Source organism: Scyliorhinus canicula, chromosome 2, assembly GCF_902713615.1.
Source record: "Scyliorhinus canicula chromosome 2, sScyCan1.1, whole genome shotgun sequence".
NCBI lineage: Eukaryota > Metazoa > Chordata > Chondrichthyes > Carcharhiniformes > Scyliorhinidae > Scyliorhinus > Scyliorhinus canicula.
In genome coordinates, this window is record NC_052147.1 from 90,659,563 (window position 1) to 90,681,202 (window position 21,640).

The following is a 21,640-nucleotide window of genomic DNA, read 5'->3' on the forward strand; positions in this document are numbered from 1 at the left end:
ATTTTATGAATCCAGTTAACATTTGATAAACGCACATCTTATCAACTACCAACACTAATGACCCCCACAAACAATATACAGTACTCGATAGGTAACCCTTAGTAACTTTCCTAACAACATCCATAAGCCAAAATACTTTTTAACAAAGACAGTAGGTTTGAATTCTCTACAGAAACAGGTATTACTTTGAAATCATCAAGTGATCTGGAGACATTCTTAAGAGAGAGAGTGATCTCTACCTTATTTGAATGCAGCTCTCCAACTGGAAGCAAAACTAAAACACACAGCCAAAAAGAGCTTCCAGCTCCACCCACACATTGACATCACTGCAGCCATTTGATAAAGCACACTTTTCTTAAAGGGACATTCACATGACAGAATATCATTAAATAAGTAAGTAGTGAGGTGGATAGATGAACCACAATTTAGGGACCCAAGCTCATAAGCTATTAAAGTTAGCTTTCAAATGTAAAAGTAATTAAAATGACAATGTGATAGAATGGATAGCATTTAAAAGCTTGGAGGTGTTACTCCTATTTATAAGCCCTGGTCTGATTAATTGTACATCTCGAAAGAGAATTGTACAACAGAGACACTTTGGAGTGTTTATGCAAAAATCTTTGAAGGTGGCAGGCCAGTTAACAAATAACAAAGCAGTTAGTACAGTGTAAAGGATCCTGGACTTGATAAATAGAGTCAGACTACAGAAGAGAGATAGATACTTGGTTGCCTGGTCTTCCGAAAACAACCTCTCTCTCAATGTCAGCAAAACCAAGGAACTGATCATCAACTTCAGGAAACGTAGTATGGCACACGCTCCTGTCTTCATAAATGGCTCCGAAGTGGAGATAGTCGATAGCTTTAATTTTCTGGTGATCACCATTACCAACAGACTGTCCTAGTCCACTCATGTTGATGCAACAGTTAAGAAAGCCCAAGAATGTCTCTACTTCCGATGGAATGTTTGCATGCCGGCATGTCTGCATCGACTCTCACAAACCTCTACAGATGTGCCATAGAGAGCATCCTATCCGGCTGCATCGCAGCCTGGTATGGCAACCGCTTGGCCCACAGTCGCAAGAAACTGCAGTGTGGTGAACTCAGCCCAACGCATTAAACGAGCTTGCCACCCTCCCATTGATTCTGTCTACACCTCCCGCTTCCTCAGGAAGGCAGACAGCATTGTCAGAGACCACTCACACCCAGGTTTTGCCCTCTTACAGGCCCTTCCATCAGGCAGAAGATACAGAAATCTGAAGACCCTTACATCCAGACTTAGGAACATTGTCTTCCCCACAGTTACCAGACTCCTCAATGACCCTCCCTCGGACTGATCTGTCCCCTATAACTCTTTGCTGCTCTTGCTTATGTCGTATTTGCTTTGTTATTTTGCCCTTGTTCCATATTGTAACTAATTATTTATTTTTCGATGTACTATGTACTTTTTCGCATCCACTGTAACTATCCCTACTATTTTTGTGTACTGTGTACGTTTCCTTGGCCACAAAAAAATACTTTTCACTGTACTTTGGTACATGACAATAAATCAATCAATCAAAAGTAGAACCTATCCTGAAACCAGGTTACCATGGCATTCACCAAATCGATGCTGCTTTTCAATTCAAAGTAATTCAAAGAAGTTACGCATTTCTAGTTTTCTGCCTGTTGAACTCTCATTGAAGCATTGTAGGATTGAACAACACACTATTATAGCATGTTTATCATTTGTGAGGAGCACTGTATTATGGACTTGTCAGTAGTGCACTCGGGGTCAGCCTCATTCATGAACTGATCCCCGTAAACAAGGTAGGATGGACTGTTAAAACGTACGCGATTGATTTGATATTTCTAATTATAGTCATTGCTGCAATTCCGTTTGGCAAATGCAGCTCCAAAGCAAATCACAATTTTAATATGAGTAACATTCTGTTCCAAAAATATACATTACATATATTTAGTATTACTCTCTTGGATTTACTATAGCGTGCAACAGTCCACCAGAAACCTTACACATGAAATGCCCCTGCTATAACCCAAGCTGAAGGGTGTGTTATATTTATATAACTTGTATCCTCAGGATGTGCTCTGCAGTCGTGTTGGAAACCTTTGAACATCTTGAACATACAAACCGTAATTTAATGTCACATTTCCAATGCCCAGTAGATGGAGGTTTTTTAATGCATTGTTTTTTCTGAAATGATAAAGTGTCCGAACATGGGTCATTTAAACATTGGGTTCAGGAATGTACTTTGTGTTCCAGTGTACAGCTGTCTTGAACAGCAATGCTGCTGAATTTGATTTGGAAATGAGTGCCTTGAACTCTGAATTATTTGCATCATGTCCCATTTGAAATGTCTGCACCTTTTATCCTTTTAATTGTATAGAAAATAGTTCAGAATTTCTCGGAATAGGTCGGTTCTGATGGGCTGCACGGCGTTTATCTAATTACCTTTCCTGTCAGCTTGCACTATAGATTTGATGGTTTTGGCTGACTGTGATTATTCATTTGGTTTTAATGTTATCTTCGGAAGTCCATACCTAACCTGCAGTCTGCATCCACATCTGTACTCTGAATTGATGTTGGATCTTCTGGCTGAATTTAGCACCCTAACAGACTCCTGGCCACAAACGTCATTCGTCATTAAGCAGAATTCATCAAATTGCCCCAAATCTCTTTTTCCATGCTCGAAGTTTAAATGTTTGTACCTATGCCATATTTTACTGTACTGATGGTCTATGCAACATCCAAAACTAATCTCACTGCCCCATACCCTCAGCTCTGAATGTTCCTCTGATTCAAATATTTATTCAGATTTTCCTTTCAAGATGTAATGGATAGCTATCCATCTCAAGCACTCCCTGCTCGCATAAACTGCTGCTCTGATGACCCATGTTCTAGAAGAAAGCCTTTATTTTCTTTTGTGCAATGTCCTTTGAAGAGCAAAGTGGGCTGGGGAGTATTCTGAAAGAGGATTAATTAGTTATCGGATTATAATACCTAGAAGAATACCAAGAAATACCTATATGATCTTTATGGGGATACATAGCAAAGACGCAAGGGGTAAATAGAAAGCTAATTTCAGTGGGGTTGAATCAGTCTCTATTTTTTGTTTGGCAATTCAAAACACTGAGTTTGTCGAGAGGAAATAAGCAAGGTTCTCACCCAATGGAACAGATTTCTGTTTGACTATCTTCAATTAGATTCTGGTGTTGAAATAGGTCTCTGAGAATAGAGCAGCGCATCTATTACTATGCGTGTTATACAATTGGAAAGGTTTAGCTCAGTTGGTCGAAACAGAGTGTTACTTATATTGAATAGTGATTTGTTTTGGAGCTGCACTTGCCAAATGGAGTTGCAGCAGAGACTACAATCAGAATTATCAAATCATCTTTAACCTCTTAACAGTCCAACCCACCTAGCTTACTGGGTTTAGCTCAGTTGGCTGGACAGTTGGTTTGTGATGCAGAGCGAGGCCAACAGCGTGGGTTCAATTCCTGTACCAGCTGAGGTTATTCATGAAGGCCCTACCATCTCATCCTTGCCCCTCGCCTGAGGTGTGGTGATTCTCTGGTTAAATCCTCAACAGCCAGCTCTCCCCCTCAAAGGGGAAAGCAGCCTATGGTCACCTGGGACTATGGTGACTTTACTTTTTACAGTTGGAAAGAGCAGAGAACTGAAGACAGGAAGGACAAAGGATTGGGAATTGGCCAAGACCCATTGTAGCTATTTCAGTATTGCCAGCTTGAAGGAATGTGAAAAAGGAGTCTTGGGGCACCTGTGCCATCAGGACTGTTCTGATCCAAGTGTGACAGAGTTTATAGACATGCGCCTTATCAGTGGTAACCATGTCCAGGGAAATCTGATGGACTGCTGTACTGGTGAATGCGCCTTGAGGTTGATTTGAGTGGGAAATACGAGATCGTGCATAGGAGAGGTCAAGTTGGAATGACGGAAAGATTGCATGTCATGACACGTGTGCAGGTGTTCTTGGGATCCCTTTCTTTTTGAAATGTTATCAGTCTCTATGGAGATCATGCACTGTATGAATATTTTTTGTAAGTTAGTCGAAGAATGTGTACAGGTCCACAGGTGGAGAAGGTAGTCAAGAAGGCATACGGCATGCTTGCCTTCATTGGCTGGGGCATTGAGTATAAGAATTGGCAAGTCATGTTGCAGCTGTAGAGAACTTTAGTTAGGCCACACTTGGAGTATAGTGTTCAATTCTGGTCGCCACACTACCAGAAGGATGCGGAGGCTTTAGAGAGGGTGCAGAAGAGAAGTACCAGGATGTTGCCTGGTATGGAGGGCATTAGCTATGAGGAGCAGTTGAATGAACTCGGTTTGTTTTCACTAGAATGACGGAGGTTGAGGGGTGACTTGATAGAGGTCTACAAAATTATGAGGGGCATAGACAGAGTGGATAGTCAGAGGCTTTTTCCCAGGGTAGATGGGTCAATTACTAGGGGGACTAGGTTTAAGGTGCGAGGGGCAAGGTTTGGAGGAGATGGACGAGGCAAGTCTTTTTTTACACAGAGGGTAGGTGGTGCCTGGAACTCGCTGCCGGAGGAGGTGGTGGAAGCAGGGACGATAGTGACATTTAAGGGGCAACTTGACAAATACATGAATAGGATGGGAATAGAGGGATACGGTCCCCGGAAGTGTAGAAGATTTTAGTTTAAACGGGCAGCATGATCAGCACGGGCTTGGAGGGCCGAAGGGCCTGTTCCTGTGCTGTACTTTTCATTGTTCTTTGTAATAGAATTGCACAAAATCAGTTGGAGGAAACTCTGAAAGAGGCAAGGAAACAAAATGTACTTTGGATGGGAGACTTAAATGTGCAAGATTGGCTTGGTGGGACTGTCACTGATGAGTTGGCAAGGCCCTGAAGTTGATTGCTGCTGGCTTGCACCTGTATCAGGTGGTGAAAACATTTTGAGGAAACATAACTATGTCGTGCTTGACCTTTGTCCTCACAAACCTACCTGTCACAAGTATGTGTCCTTGAAAGCAATGGTAGAAACATACACTGCACTGTCCTCATGGAGACAATTTATTATGTTGCAGATGTGGAAAGAATGTTCCTATTTGGAGAGGTTAAAGCATTAAATGCAAGATGGTGACTAATCAATCCAACAGTGAAATAAGGAGAAATTTCTTGACTCAGTGTGGTTAGGATGTGGAATGCGTCATTACAAGAAGTGCATGAAGCAAACACCAATATTACTGCCATCCTCAGTGGTGTATATCAGTTTTGCAGTGAATCATAGAAAGTTGACAACACCCGAGGAGGCCACTTGGCCCATCTTGCCATGCCTGCTGATGAAGAGCTACATAGGCTAATCCCACCTTCCTGCATTTAGTCCATAACCCTGGGGGTCACAGCTTTTCAAGTAGATATCCAAGTGTGTTCTTTTAATGTCTTCCCTCTGCATCTATGTTTTCTCCTGATCACCCTCCCATTCTGACCTGCCTGGCTTTAAATCCAAGTAATATTCCCTCTTTATTTATTCCACATGTCCTCATCTGCCTTACCTGATCTCTCTCCCAGAACTGTGCAATAGCTTGTACCTATCTCTTCCCTGATCTTTTACAACATTTTCCCCTCAATGTCTTGCCTTTCTTTCTCTTGGCCTCGGCCTTCATATGCTTCTGCATCTTTCTGCCTAGTTTCTGCTGTATGCTTGCCTGTGTCGCCATGTCTCTGTGCCTTTAATGCTGGAACAGCTGAAAATAAATTAGCTTAGTGGCCTGCAGGCTGGAAAAAACAAAGAGGTGGTGGGAAGTAGCCTCCTGGGGCAAAGGGAGCAGATCTGGCAATACAAGATATTAAATAGTCTACAGGGCTGCAGGAAATAAGATGAGAGCGATGCAGAAGTATGGAGCCAGAGCTGAAGGGAGACATATTTTTAAATATTGACAGTGTGGCGGGGCCAGAGGTGCAAAGTTCAGCAAGAACTGCGGCACAGAATTTGACAAACAGCAAAACCTTGTGGGAAGCCTTGCAGCCATTAAAATTAGATGAACAGACCTAAGCAGGGAGCATTGCAGCACCACTTACAGGCAGGAAATACCTACTGTAGATGTTTGTGTAAACACTATTCACATTTTTAGGTGCTTGAGGCTTTGTAGCCAATGAAATACAATTGACGTGTAGTCTTAGACAGTTTCAGCTATTAATGTCAACCATAGCCATTGCAAATGACAAATGAACATAAGCTTAGTTGACAACTTGTGGACATCCTCTGCAAGATCTTTGATAATATCCTGTGACATTGCATGTGGGAAATGAAAACTAAGATGAAGTGGGGTTGTAGGACAATGTGATAGTTGGGTCAGGTCATGGAGATAGAATTCATCCAGCATTTTAAAAGTCAAACAATGTTCTTATTGCTGTAAGTTCAAATTTTGAAATTTTAATTATTTGTTTGCAGTTAAATAGAAACTCTTGAATAATGTGCATAACGGAGAAAGAAACTCAATTGGAATAGAGGAGTTTTAGCACTGCAGCCTCACGGGGCAGAGGACCCAGGTTCAATCCTGGCCCTGGGTCACTGTCCGTGTGGGGTTTGCATATTCTCCCCGTGTTTGTGTGGGTCTCACCCCCACAACCCAAAGGTGTGCAGGGTTGGGCATGCTAAATTGCCCCTTAACTGGAAAAAATAATTGGGTACTCTAAATTTGTATTTTTAAAAAAAGGAATGGAGGAGTTGAGCTTTGGGCTTGAAGGGCTGGGAGGGTCAGAACTGATGTGGTACAGCGCCACCACTGGCGGGAAGTAGAAATATGTGACAAGTTTACAAAGGCAGTTTCCATTGTAAATGGGACAAGTTGTAATATAAATGTTGATTCAAAGGGGTGACCATAACATTAACAATGGAAGCAAAGTTTATAGCCAGGAAGTGTGTATAGATATAAATTTATTAATATACAATAGATGCATATGAAGAATACACTGAGGGTGTTTAATGTTTTTTCTAAACATTAACTGTATTGCTTTTCAGGTTCATGCCTACATAATCAGTTACTTGAAAAAGGAAATGCCAGCAATGTTTGGGAAAGAAGTAAAGAAAAAGGAGATGATAAGTAGACTTCCGGAGATATATTTCACACTCCAGCAGGAACACAATATCTCAGCTGGTGATTTTCCCAACGTAAAAAAGATGCAGGTACGGTGATGGAACTGAATACATCCAATAATTTTCCATTTGGCAGAGTACAGGGAACGGTGTAATTTTTCTATGGGAAAAAGGCTGGGTGTGTGAGAGAAGGAATTGACTGTTGTATCTAGAATTAATATACAACTTATCACAAACTAATCTTGCTATTTTGAAAACTAAAACGTGGATCCTGATTATTTCCTTGGCACACCACTTCAAAGTTTTTGTGAGGTGGATGTTATGTTGATCGTAAAATAGTGTGTTTATTCAGTTAGGTACAAAGTTTGCTTTAGGTATAAATGCATCCAAGTTACACCATGGAAACGGGCCAATCAGCTCAATCTATTTGATTTGGTGCTTGCCCTCCACATACAAGTGGGCAGCACGGTAGCATTGTGGATAGCACAATCGCTTCACAGCTCCAGGGTCCCAGGTTCGATTCCGGCTTGGGTCACTGTCTGTGCGGAGTCTGCACATCCTCCCCGTGTGTGCGTGGGTTTCCTCCGGGTGCTCCGGTTTCCTCCCACAGTCACAAAGATGTGCAGGTTAGGTGGATTGGCCATGATAAATTGCCCTTAGTGTCTAAAATTGCCCTTAGTGTTGGGTGGGTTTACTGGGTTATGGGGATAGGGTGGAGGTGTTGACCTTGAGTAGGGTGCTCTTTTCAAGAGCCGGTGCCGACTCGATGGGCCGAATGGCCTCCTGCACTGCAAATTCTATGAAATATCTATGAAATACACACATACATAGTAAGTAGAAGCAGGAGGAAGCCATTTGGCCCTTTGAGCCTGCTCCGCCATTCATTGTGATAATGGCTGATCATCAAGTTCCATACCCTGATCCCGCCATCCCCCCCTTATCCCTTTAGCCCCAAGAGCTATATCTAATTCCTTTTTGAAATTACACAATGTTTTGGCCTCAACTACATTCCACAGATTCACTACCCTCTAGATGAAAATGTTTCTCCTCCTCAAACTATGATCCCTAGTTTTGGACTCCCCCACCATATGGAACATTCTTTCTGAATCTACCCTGTCTAATCATGTTAGAATTTTATAAGTTACCATGAGATCCACGCTTACTCTTCTAAACTCCAATAAATATAATCCTAACCGACCTAGTCTCTCGTCATAAGACAGTCCTGCTATCCCAGGAATCAGCCTGGTAAACCTTTGCTGCAATCCCTCCATAGCTGGATCATCCTTCCTCCGATAGGGACACCAAAACTGCATACAATACTCCAGGTGTGGTCTCACCAACACCCTATACAATTGCAGTAAAGCATTCCTATTCCTATACTCAAATCCTTTCACCATTAAGGCCAACATCCCATTTGCCTTCTTGCTGTACCTGCGCGCTTGCTTTCAGTGACTGATGCAGCAGGACGGTAGCATAGTGGTTAGCACAGTTGCTTCACAGCTCCAGAGTCCCAGGTTCGATTCCCTGCTTGGGTCACTGTCTGTGTGGAGTCTGCACGTTGTCCCTGTGTGCGTGGGTTTCCTCTGGGTGCTCCGGTTTCCTCCAATAGGCCAAAGATGTGCAGGTTAGGTGGATTGGCCATTCTAAATTGCCCTTAGTGTCCAAAAAAAGAACAGGTCAGTGGGGATAAAGGCAATAGGATGGAGGTGTGGGACTTAAGTGGGGTGCTCTTTCCAAGGGCCGGTGCAGACTCAATGGCTGAATGGCCTCCTTCTGCACTGTAAATTCTAAATTCTATGAGGACACCAATATCTCGCTGAGTATCCATCTCTCTCAATTTGCAATCATGCGAATAATAATCTGCCTTCGAATTTTTGCTATTAACGTGGACAACCTCAGATTTGGGGGGCATGGTAGCACAGTGGTTAGCACAGTTGCTTCACTGCTCCAGGGTCCCAGGTTCGATTCCTGGCTTGGGTCACTTTCTGTGCGGAGTTTACACTTTCTTCCCCTTGTATGTGTGGGTTTCCTCTGGATACTCCGGTTTCCTCCCACAGTCCAAAGTGCAGGTTAGGTGGATTGGCTATGCTAAATTGCCCTTGGTGTCCAACGAGGTTGGGTGGGGTTGCTAGGTTACGGGGATGGGGTGGTAGTGTGAGCTTAGGTAGGGTGCTGTTTCCAAGAGCCAGTGCAGACTTGATGGGCTGAATGGCCTCCTGCACTGTAAATTATATGATGAATCCATATTACTGCATCTGTCATGCATATGTCCACTCGCTCTGCCTGTCCAAATCCCGCTGAAGCACCTCTGCATCCTCCTCACAGCTCACCCTATCATCTGCAAATCTGGACATAATACATTTCGTTCCCTTGTCCAAATCATTTACATATGATGTGAACAGTTGGGGTCCTAGCATAGATCCCTGTGGTACGCAACTAGTCACTGCCTGCCAATCGAAATAGATCCATTTATAACAATTTTTTCCTGCCTGCTAAGCAGCCTTCTATCCATCTCAAGACCCTATCCGTAATCCCATGCATTTTAACTTTGCACGGGAATCTGCTTGTCAGAAACCTTCTGAAAGTCTAAATAAAACACATCCACCGGGTCACGCTGGTCAACTCTACTAGTAGCATCTTCAAAGAATTATAGTAGGTTTATCAAGCATGATTTCCCTTTTGTAAACCCATGCTGACTTTGTCTGATTACACCGCTGCCTTCCAAATGATGTGCTATGAAATCTTTGATAATGGACTGCGGGCTGGTTTAGCTCAGTAGGCTAGACAACTGGTTAGTGATGCAGAACAAGGCCAGCAGCGCGGGTTCAATTCCCATACCAGCTGAGAATTCTGAATTTTCCCGTCGTGTACCCGAACAGGCGCCGGAATGTGGCGACTAGGGGCTTTTCACAGTAACTTCATTGCAGTGTTAATGTAAGCCTACTTGTGACAATAAAGATTATTTACATTTACAACTTCCCTACTACTGAAGTTAGGCTCAGTGGTCTATAGTTCCCTGTTTTCTCTCTATCTCCCTTTTTGAATTGCGGGGTTATATTATATGAATATATTACATGAATAAATAATCCTGATTATGTTTACCCTGTTCCTTCAAGTACTTATCCAGTCTAGTAATAAATATTGACATGGTTTCTGCTTCAACTATTAAATTCAGCAGTCTCACAGCTCTCTGTATGAACCTGTTTCTCCTGCTCGCTGTAAATCTCTTTTACATTTGATTTTAAATCTCTGGCCCTTCTGATAAGCTCAACTGCTCAAAACAATCTGCTTCTAACAACCATGCCCCATTTTTCCATAAATCGAAACATTTCAGTCGCATCACTCTATAATCTGTGTTGTCTTCATGGAAAAAAACAATTTCTTAAATGATTCTTCATCATAACCTCATGGGCGTTATAATTTATAACCCAAAATAAAAACCTAGAATTCGGCAGTTTTTTTTATTTGCATTTATTTATTGGAATGTGCGCATTGCTAGCCAAGTCAGAATTTGTTGCTAATCCTTAATTGTCTTTGGGAAGGTGGTAGTGAACTGCCTATTTGAACTGCTGCAGTTCATGTTGTGTAGCTACACCACAGTGCTGTTAGGGAGAGAGTGCCAGGATTTTGTTCCAGCTGCAGTAAAGGAGCAGTGATGTAGTTTCAAGTCAGGATGGTGTGTGGCTTGGGGGAGAACTTGCAGGTGGTGGTCATGGAGGTTGACAGCACAGAAACGACCCTTCGGCCCATTACATCTATGCTGGGGGGCATGGTAGCACAGCGATTAGCACAGTTACTTCACAGCTCCAGGGCCCCAGGTTCGATTCCCGGCTTGGGTCACAGCCTGTGCAAATTTCACACTTTCTCCCCGTGTCTGTGTGGGTTTCCTCCCACAGTCCAAAGATGTGCAGGTTAGGTGGATTGGCCATGCTAAATTGCCCTTAGTGTCCAAAAAGGTTTGGTGGGGTTACTAGGTTATGGGGTAGGGTTGGTGTGTGGGCTTAGGTAGGGTGCTCTTTCCAAGGCGCCGTGCAGACTCGATGTGCTGAATGGCCTCCTTCTGTAAATTCTATGATCTATGGTGTTCCCATGCGTCTTCCAGATGGTAGAGGTTGTGAGTTAGGAAGGTGCTGTTGATGGAGTCCAGGCGAGATCTGCAGTGCAAAATTAAAGCATTAAATTAAAACAGGTTGGCAGAGAGGAAACCAAGAGTAGGAATTAATGGGCCCTTTTTAAATTGGCAGGCAGTAACTAGTGGGGTGCCACAAAGGATCGGTGCTGCGACCCCAGCTATTCACTATATATATTAATGATTTGGATGATGTAACAAAAATGTAACACATGATGTAACAAAATGTAACATCTCGAACGTTTGCAGTTGATACCAAGTTAGGTGCGAGGGTGAACTGTGACGAGGATTCAAGGATCCTACAACATGATCTGGACAGGTTGGGTGAGTGGGCAAATCAATGACCGATGCAGTATAATTTGCATAAGTGTGAGGTTATTTACTTTGGAAGCAAAAACAGGAAGGCAGATTACTACCTGAATGGTTGTAAATTGGGAGAGGGGAGTGTGCAGCGGGACCTGGTGTCCTTGTGCACCAGTCACTGAAGGTAAGCATGCAGGTGCAGCAGGCGGTAAAGAAGGCGAATGGTATGTTGGCCTTCATTGCGACAGGTTTCGAGTATAGAAGCAGGGATGTGTTGCTGCAATTATACAGGGCCTTGGTGAGACCACAGTGGAGCATTGTGTGAAGTTTTGGTCTCCTTCCCTGAGGAAGGATGTTCTTGCTCTCGAGGGAGTGCAGCGAAGGTTTACCAGACTGATTTCAGGGATGGTGGGACTGTCATATGAGGAGAGATTGACTAGGTTGGGATTGTTCTCGCTGGAGTTCAGAAGAATGAGGGGGGAATCTCATAAAGACGTATAAAATTCTAACAGGACTAGACAGAGTAGATTTAGGGAAGATGTTACCAATGAGGGGTGTGTCCAGAACCAGGGGTCACAGTCTGAGGATTCAGGATAAACCATTTTGGACAGAGATGAGGAGACATTTCTTCACCCAAAGAGTGGTGAGCCTGTGGAATTCATTACCACAGGAAGTAGTCGATGGTAAATCATTGAATATATTCAAGAGGCGGCTAGATATAGCACTTGGGGAGAATGGGATCAACGGCTATGGGGAGAAAGCAGGTTTGGGCTATTGAGTTGGATGATCAGCCATGATTGTGATGAATGGCGGAGCAGGCTCGAAGGGCCAAAAGGCCTCCTGCTCCTATCTTCTATGTATCTTATGTATAATACACACTGCAGACCCATTCGTTGGGAAGTGAATGTTTAAGGTGGTGGTTTGGGTACCAATCAAACAGGCTACTTTGCCCTGGATGCTGTTGAGTTTCTTGTGTTGTTGGAGCTGCCGCATCCAGGCAAGTGGAGAGTATTCCATTACACTCCTACCTCGTTGATGGTGGTCAGGCTTTCGGGAGTCGGGAGGCAAGTTCCTAGCCGCAGAATTCCCAACCTCTTACTGCTATTGTAGCCACAGTATTTGTATGCCTGGTCCATTTCTGGTTAATGGTAACCCCCAGGATGTTGTTGGTTGGGGATTCAGTGATGGTATTGGCATTGAATGTCAAAGGGAAACTGTCAAATTCTCTTGTGTTGGCAATAGTCATTGTCCAGTATTTGTATGGTGCAAATGTTACTTGCTTTATAGAAGCCAAAGCCTGTTGCTGTGCAGATCCTGGTACAGATGGACATGGTCTGCTTCAGCACCTGAGAAGTCATGAATGTTTTTCAAGTCTGTGCAATCAGGAACATTCCTCCTCCTCCTCCTCCTCCCCCTCCCCCTCCCCCTCCCCCTCCCCCTCTCCCTCTTCCACCACCACCAACCCCCCCCCACCCCCCTCCCCGACAATTCACCTGACAAGCTAGCCTCCATTATATCGACCATGCAATTACTAAATTATTATACAAACTTATCTGGTTCACTAATGTCCTTCAGCGAGGAGAATCTGCCATCCTCACGCAGTCTGGCCAGCACGTGACTAAAGACTCTCAATAATGCGGTTGACTCTTCTGAAATACAGAATGCCCTTAGTGATGGTCAAGCAAACTATTCAGTTGTATTAAATCACTACACATTCTACGCCTGTTCGGATACACAGAGGGAGAATTCAGAATATCCAATTCACCTGACAAGAACGTCTTTCAGGACTTGTTGGGGGGAAAACGGAGCACCCGGAGAAAACCCACACAGACACAGGGAGCACATGCTGATTCCACACAGACAGTGACCCAAGCGGGAATCAAACGTGGGACCCTGCCGCTGTGAAGCAACAGTGCTAACCACTGTGCTTACTACCGCCCACAACACCCCGGCAATAGTACTGAAGACATGTGCTCCAGAACGAAGAGCCAAGCTGTTACATGGCAACTGGAACATTGTTGGCGACATGACAATTCGGAAAATTGCCCAGGTATGCCCTGTTCACACAAGCAAGACAAATTCGATTGACCCAAATTGCAACCAATTAGACTACTCTCAAAGTGATGGAAGGTGTCGTTGACAGTACTATCAAGTGGTACTTACTCTGTTCACTGATGCTCATTTAGGTTCTGCAAGACCACTCAGCTCTAGACATCATTATGTCCTCGGTCCCAATATGGAGCTGGACCAACCATTTAAATACTGCCTTTTTGAGCAGTTCAGAGGTTAAGAATTCTGCATCAGGTAACACGCCTCCTGACTGCCCAAAGCCTGTCCCCCATCTATAAGGCACAAGTCAGGAAGGAGTGTGATGGAATATTCTCCACTTGCCTCGATGAGTGCAGTTCCAACAACACTCTAAACTCAATGCCATCTAGAACAAAGCAGCCCACTTGATCAGGACCCCCATCCACCACCTTAAGCATTGATGTACTATGGTTGTCGTGTGTACATCCACAAGATGCTCTGCAGCAACTTACAAGCCTCCTTTAACAGCACCTAACAAACCCGCTACCTCTACCACTCAAATAGCAGTAGGTACATGGAAATGCCACCACCTACAGGTTACCCTCCATGTCACACACCACCCTGACTTGGAACGATATTGTCACTCCTATTAAAAACAAAATACTACAGATGCTGGAGTTCTGATACTTCTATAAGTATCTGATCTGCCCATAGTTCTTTCTCAACAGGAAGCTAGAACTCAAAACTTTGAGTGAGTGTTGGACATGGTGCTCCTGTTCTGAACCTTTCCTTTGTCTTTCCACACTCTTTAAGTAAATAGGTAACTACTGCCAGTTGCCTTGTCCGATCACAAATTCAAACTCTCGCTGCAGGAACTGCTCGCTTCCTGATGTGTCAGATTGTCTGTCTGTGCCATATTCTGAGAGTTTGAGTTAAACAATGAGTTGGAGACACTTCACAGACATGATGCACGACTCCCCATCCTGTTGGATGGCACATCACTGATCCTTCCAGTGCAGTCTTGTGCAGCTCAAGTTGTTTTCCCTGCGTTAGTTTATTTTAATGCATTTAATATCAGATTAACTGGATGTTAAAAAGTTTTCTTGGCTTCTGCTCACCATTTTCAATTCACTGTTATGTTATGTTCATGCAAAGATTTCCTTCTAACAAGTAATGAGACTGCCAACCTAAATGCCTTTCAGTTAAATATTTATTTACGATGTCATAGTCCTGTGGGTATTTAACTAAGTGACTCCATACAGATATTAGCCATTTTTAGTACACTACCAGCCTTGCTGTATGTTCTATAAAGCACCAGCCTCGCTGCGCATTGTGCGAAGCACCAGCCTCGTTCAGTGAAGCACCAGCCCTGGCTGTGCGTTCAGTGAAGCACCAGCCCTGGCTGCGCGTTCAGTGAAGCACCAGCCCTGGCTGCGCGTTCAGTGAAGCACCAGCCCTGGCTGCGCGTTCAGTGAAGCACCAGCCCTGGCTGCGCGTTCAGTGAAGCACCAGCCCTGGCTGCGCGTTCAGTGAAGCACCAGCCCTGGCTGCGCGTTCAGTGAAGCACCAGCCCTGGCTGCTCGTTCAGTGAAGCACCAGCCCTGGCTGCGCGTTCAGTGAAGCACCAGCCCTCGCCGGGCGTTCAGTGAAGCACCAGCCCTCGCCGGGCGTTCAGTGAAGCACCAGCCCTCGCCGGGCGTTCAGTGAAGCACCAGCCCTGGCTGCGCGTTCAGTGAAGCACCAGCCCTCGCCGGGCGTTCAGTGAAGCACCAGCCCTGGCTGCGCGTTCAGTGAAGCACCAGCCCTCGCTGCGCGTTCAGTGAAGCACCAGCCCTCGCCGGGCGTTCAGTGAAGCACCAGCCCTGGCTGCGCGTTCAGTGAAGCACCAGCCCTCGCCGGGCGTTCAGTGAAGCACCAGCCCTCGCCGCGCGTTCAGTGAAGCACCATTAATGATGCTTTCGTCCCACGCAGCTCACGACCTGTGATTTCATCAGGAAGCACCTGGCAAACACTGAACATTCCGGCCAATATGAACAATGCATGCCACCTCACTGGAATGTGATTAAGTCCTGTTTGGCAAAATGTTCTATCAAAACGCCTGCAGCTATTCTGAGCTCATCTAATGTGCATACCAAAGCCACTGTTGCTGTCAGGCAGATCCTATGATAATGATGTAGTCTAGTTTTGTGAATATTTGCACTACTGCAGTGCCTACTTTTGACACTAGAGGGCGGTTGTTGGATTGTGTGGAAGGTAACTGCTCACATGAGGTAAACCAAGTTAGGTAATTTGGACCTTCTGAATTCTCCCTCCATGTACCCAAACACGCGCCGGAATGTGGCTTTTCACAGTAACTTCATTGCAGTGTTAATGTAAGCCTACTTGTGACAATAAAGATTATTATTTTTATCTGTCGATGGACAAGCTGGCTGTGGTAGCGATGAATGAGTGAATTGTCATTTATCTAATGTTTCAGTCTTTAACAGATATCTGTTAAAGCTGCAGGCATCCTCAGTACAGTTGGTATATTGTACATGTTTTTGTAGCTTCTCTTGGCATCTAGGCCAATGTGTTATATATACTGGGTATATTTTGTAGAATGTGTATTTGGGACTATGTGTCTCATGTATTCTTTTTATTTTGAGGGAAGTTATAATGAGCGAGTATGAGGAGTTTGCATAATGGACCATCTTTAGCTGTTTTATCTCGTTAGCACTCTTTTGCTTTTGAAGTTGCCTTGAGGTTCACACATCCAAAAATCCTGCTTTGTTGAGAAGGGATGTAATTCTGTCTTGATTGAGGTGCCAACAATCTCCTGTTGAATGAAGGGAAGGCATGAGCCAAGCAGTTATTGTGCAGACTTTCAACCCTGACCCCAGCAGAGCTGAGGGTGTGAAAGCACTGGCATTTACTGACTTATAGAGGAGTGTCTCATACTGGAAGCTGATCATGAGGGACCTTTGCCTCCTGAAATTGAAACTACCAATATTAAACGTTGTAACATTGACAGTCGCATTAGTGATCTCGGGGTGTTCTCAAATCTTCCAAACTGCACATATCGGAGCCTCCTAATGCAACAATAGAGCATTTGAGTCTCCTGGGACATTGAAGTGTGCTAGCAACTAAGACTTGTCAGTAATAATGCTTCTAAACCTGTTGGGAAGCAGAGTGACGGGCTTGAATTGAGATGGTAGACGGTAATGGCGTCACTTATACATTCATACATTCCCCATTTTCAGTTTTCTTCTGGTAAAGGTAATGAGTTTGGAGAATTAGAGGTGGCAAGGGCAAGGAATGTCCATCGGGTGAGGCGTTTCAATGTCCATCGGGTGAGGCGTTTCAATGTCCATCGGGCGAGGCGTTTCAATGTCCATCGGGCGAGGCGTTTCAATGTCCATCGGGCGAGGCGTTTCAATGTCCATCGGGCGAGGTGTTTCAATGTCCATCGGGCGAGGCGTTTTAATGTCCATCGGGCGAGGCGTTTCAATGTCCATCGGGCGAGGCGTTTCAATGTCCATCGGGCGAGGCGTTTCAATGTCCATCGGGCGAGGCGTTTCAATGTCCATCGGGCGAGGCGTTTCAATGTCCATCGGGCGAGGCGTTTCAATGTCCATCGGGCGAGGCGTTTCAATGTCCATCGGGCGAGGCGTTTCAATGTCCATCGGGCGAGGCGTTTCAATGTCCATCGGGCGAGGCGTTTCAATGTCCATCGGGCGAGGCGTTTCAATGTCCATCGGGCGAGGCGTTTCAATGTCCATCGGGCGAGGCGTTTCAATGTCCATCGGGCGAGGCGTTTCAATGTCCATCGGGCGAGGCGTTTCAATGTCCATCGGGCGAGGCGTTTCAATGTCCATCGGGCGAGGCGTTTCAATGTCCATCGGGCGAGGCGTTTCAATGTCCATCGGGCGAGGCGTTTCAATGTCCATCGGGCGAGGCGTTTCAATGTCCATCGGGCGAGGCGTTTCAATGTCCATCGGGCGAGGCGTTTCAATGTCCATCGGGCGAGGCGTTTCAATGTCCATCGGGCGAGGCGTTTCAATGTCCATCGGGCGAGGCGTTTCAATGTCCATCAGGAAGAATGCCTTGGTATCACCACTACGGACTCAGCTGGCTGAGTCCTAAAGGACGTAGCTGCTAAACTAAGTCTGCAGCAGGTGGTAAGGGAAGCAACAAGAGGGGAAAGCTTAGTTGACCTTGCCCGTGCCAATCTCTGTCGCAGATTCATCTGTCCATGACATCTCCTTATGGAGATGAAGTCTCGCCTTCACATTGAGGATACCCTCCTTTGCGTTGTGTGACATTACCACCATGCTCAATGGGATAAACTTCAAATAAATCTTCAAACAATTCAAAACTGGGATCTGAGGTGTTGTGGACCATCAACAGCAGTATTATATTTAACCACCGTTAAGCTCTAATGATAACTATATAATAAGAAGTATGAAGCAAGTCTTTACTTCTTCGATTCACAGTAAGTGCAGCCTATTAAGCAGTGAAAGCCCCAGTTCTAACTAAAGTACTAGGGGACACTAACTCTTTCCTGACGGCCACCATCTATAACCTAATTTCCCCTGGTATTTATCTCACTCTACCATTACCATTAAGCTGGGGGAATCAGGCCTAGTTTGAAAAAGAGTGCAGAAGAGCATGCCAGGAGCAACACCATACATACCTAAAAAGTAGTGTCATTTTTTCTGGGAGGGGTCTTCGACGAACACCACCTGTAATATTGGAGAAAGTTAACAACATAATTCAAGATTGTCAAAATTATGCTTATCTGCACATTTCCTGTGATGTTGGAACAAAGGTATGTTGAACCAGTAAGCTTTACATTTAACAAGAACTAGGAGGTAATAATGGAAAAAACAGAAAACCGCTTTATTTTTGCTGTTGAAAAACTTACCTTGACAAGGACATTAACATATTTTAAAAATACTTTTATTCAAGGCATTTAACAAATATACACTGAATACCAGAAGAACAACACATCAATCTAATAAACAACCACAACCCCCTGACACCAACATCCCACCATGTCCCGCCTTCCCTATTTTAACCCACTTAACCCTCCCCCCCGCCCAAAAATCCCTCCCCCTTGCTGACCCATCAATTCTCCTTGAAGAAATCGATGAATGGTTTCCACTCTGGGCGAACCCCTCTACCGACCCCTACAGAGCGAACTTTACCTTCTCCAACCTTCGAATTCTGCCAGGTCGCTGACCCACACCCCTGCTTTTGGTGGCTGAGTCCTGCCAACCCAACAAAATCCATCTCCGGGCTATCAGGAGACAAAGGCCAATACATCGGCCTATCTTCTCTCCCACTTCCCACACACCAAATGTTGCCACCTCCGGACTCAGAACCACCCCCACATCCAGCTAGGACATTAACATTTTGAGAACATGGTTTGGGGTTGTGTCCATGTTCCTCCTACCAAATATTTCAAATGACTGATCTTACTCGGGCTCTTCCGCCGTCGATGGAAGATGTCCGTAGTGAAGCCTTTGGGCTGAAACTGTTGAATAGCTATGTAGGAATGTCCTTAATTCCTGCTTGCACAGAAATCTCTGTTGCCAAATCAAAAGCTGTACATTCTGCACTGTCCAACTTGTAATTCAAATGTTGGAAGGAAATGAGAAAAACAAAGAAACAACCATTTTTTTTGTGCGGTACCTGCAGTCCATGCAATGAAATTGTTTGAAAAGTTTGGAAATAATTGAGGACATGGTCTCTGGCGTAAACACACTACTGAAGAATGGAAGAATACAATGGCAATGCTTTGGCACTCTTTAAAGGTCAAATAGCGTTGCATTTTTCTTGGATGTGGGAGCTCCTTTGCATGTCCACTTGTTTTGGAATTGAACGTGGACTGTGTTGAAAGTTGTTACCACTTAGCATTAGTAGGCCATTCAACCCTTCTAGTGTGTTCCACTATTCAGTAAGATCATGGCTGTTATTAGCTGCACCTTCCTTCACTATCTACAGAATTGCTTGGTTCCTTTAGTAACTGAAAATCTATCGACCTCTATGTTCATAGAATCCCTACAGTACAGTGGAGGCTCATTGCGTCTGCACCGACCCTGCGAAAGAGCACTCCCACTCCCCCGCCCTATCCCTGTAACCCCACGCATTGTTCATGGCCAATCCACCTGAACTGCATATCTTTGTACTGTGGGGAGAGGAACCCAGAGGAAACCATCGCAGACATGGGGAGAATGTGCAAATGCCACACAGTCAACCAAGGCTTGAATCGAACCCAGGTCCCTGCCGTTGTGAGGCAGCTGGACTAACCAATGTGCCACTATGCCGTCCTTATTGTTGAATATATTCTGACTTAGTATCCGCAGCTCTCTGGTATAGAGCATTCCAAAAATTCACAATTTCTCCTCATCATAGTCTTAAATGATTGACTCCCCTATTCTGAGCCTGTGCCACTCCCATATATTTCTAGACTCCAGCCAGAGAAAACATCCCCCTTGTGCCTACTCTGTAAAAGCTCTGTACAAATTTTATAAGTTTCAATAAAATTACCTCTCATTCTTCCAAAAGCTCAAGGTAACATAGGCCTAGTCTACTCAATTTCTCCTTAAAGGACAATCTCCTCATTCCAGGAATCAATCTTGCAAACTTTAGTTCTCCCTTGGATGAGGAACTGGCCTTTGACCCAGAAACAGTACATCAAGAAGCATTTGTAAATTCTTCAAAAGGCCTGTGGAATCTGTAGTTTTTGCCGTGTTTGAAATAGACTTTTGAGTTTGCATCAATTAGAACCACAGAAATGATGCAGCACAGAAGGGAGGCATTTAACCCACCTTGTTCATGTCGACCCAAAGACACTCTTTCTAGTCCCATTTCCCTGCGCACGGCCCATAGCCCTGCATCTTATAGCACTAAAGGTGCAGATCCACTTTTTAAAAGGATTGAGGATCTCTGCTGCCAACACCAACTCGGACAGCAAATTCCAGATACCCACCAACCTCTGCATATGGAAGTTTTTCGTCGTGTTCCCTCTAATCCTTCTGCCACCTATGACCCCTAGTTTTTGAACTCTGTGCTCAGGTAAATAGGTTCCTACTGTCTAATCTATCTCTACCCCTCACAATTTTTTTACCTCAATCATGTCACCCCTGAGCCTTCTCTGTTCCAAGAAAAATTACCGTAACCTCTCTAATCTCTCCTCGTAGCTACAATTCTCCAGCACTGGCAACATTCTAGTAAATCCTCTCTGCATTCCCTGCAGAGCAATTACATCCTTCCTATAATGTGGTGACTAGAACCAGACGCAATACTCCAGTTGTGTCCTCGCTAGTCTCATGCAGTTCCATCATTATATCCCTATTTTTATATTCTATACCTCTGCCAGTGAAGGAGAGAATTCCATATGTCTTATTTACAACCTTATCTACCTGTACATCTACCTTTAGGGACCTGTGCACTTGCACCAAGATCTCTCATTTCACCTACCTCTTTCAGGATATTCCCGTTTATTGTGTATTCCCTTTTACTGTTTGACCTCTCTAAATGTATTACCTCACACTTATTACCGTGCCACTTTCCTGTCCACTCCACCAAACCCTATATAAATTTTGAGCTTACCGCTATCCTCTACACTATCCATGGATAGGCCAATTTTTATATCACCTGCAAATTTCCTAATCATACCCCCCTTCAAAACCAAATCATTAGTATATAAAACAAACAGCAGGGATCCCAACAATGAGCTCTGCGGAACACCACTTGAAACTGCTTTCCATTCACAAGGGCAGCCATCGACCCTTTGTTTCCTGCTACAAGGCCACCTTTGGATCCAATTCGCCACATTACCCTGTATCGATGAGCTTTTATTTTATTTTTTTGACTAGTCTGCCATGTGGGTGGGACCTTGTCAAATGCCTTGCTAAAATCCATGTAGATAACATCCACTGCACTACCCTCATTGATCTTCCTTGTAACTTCCTCAACAAATTCATTCAAATTTGTATGGCACGACCTTCCCTTAACAAAGCCATGCTGACTATACCTGACTAGTCCATGCCTTTCTGAGTTGTCAGTTGATCGATCTCTCGGGATTGATTCTAACAATTTGCCGACTACCGCAGTAAG

The 21,640-nt window shown here is 44.5% G+C and overlaps 1 protein-coding gene across 1 annotated transcript in view; it reads left to right on the top strand.

Moving 5' to 3' along the window:
• Positions 1-21,640, top strand: part of LOC119956018 (EH domain-containing protein 3-like) — a 91,698-nt gene that overhangs the window by 61,831 nt on the left and 8,227 nt on the right. The window contains exon 5 of the mRNA XM_038782732.1: positions 7,003-7,167. Within this exon, the coding sequence (XP_038638660.1) occupies positions 7,003-7,167 (165 nt within the window). The remainder of the gene's footprint in view (positions 1-7,002; positions 7,168-21,640) is intronic.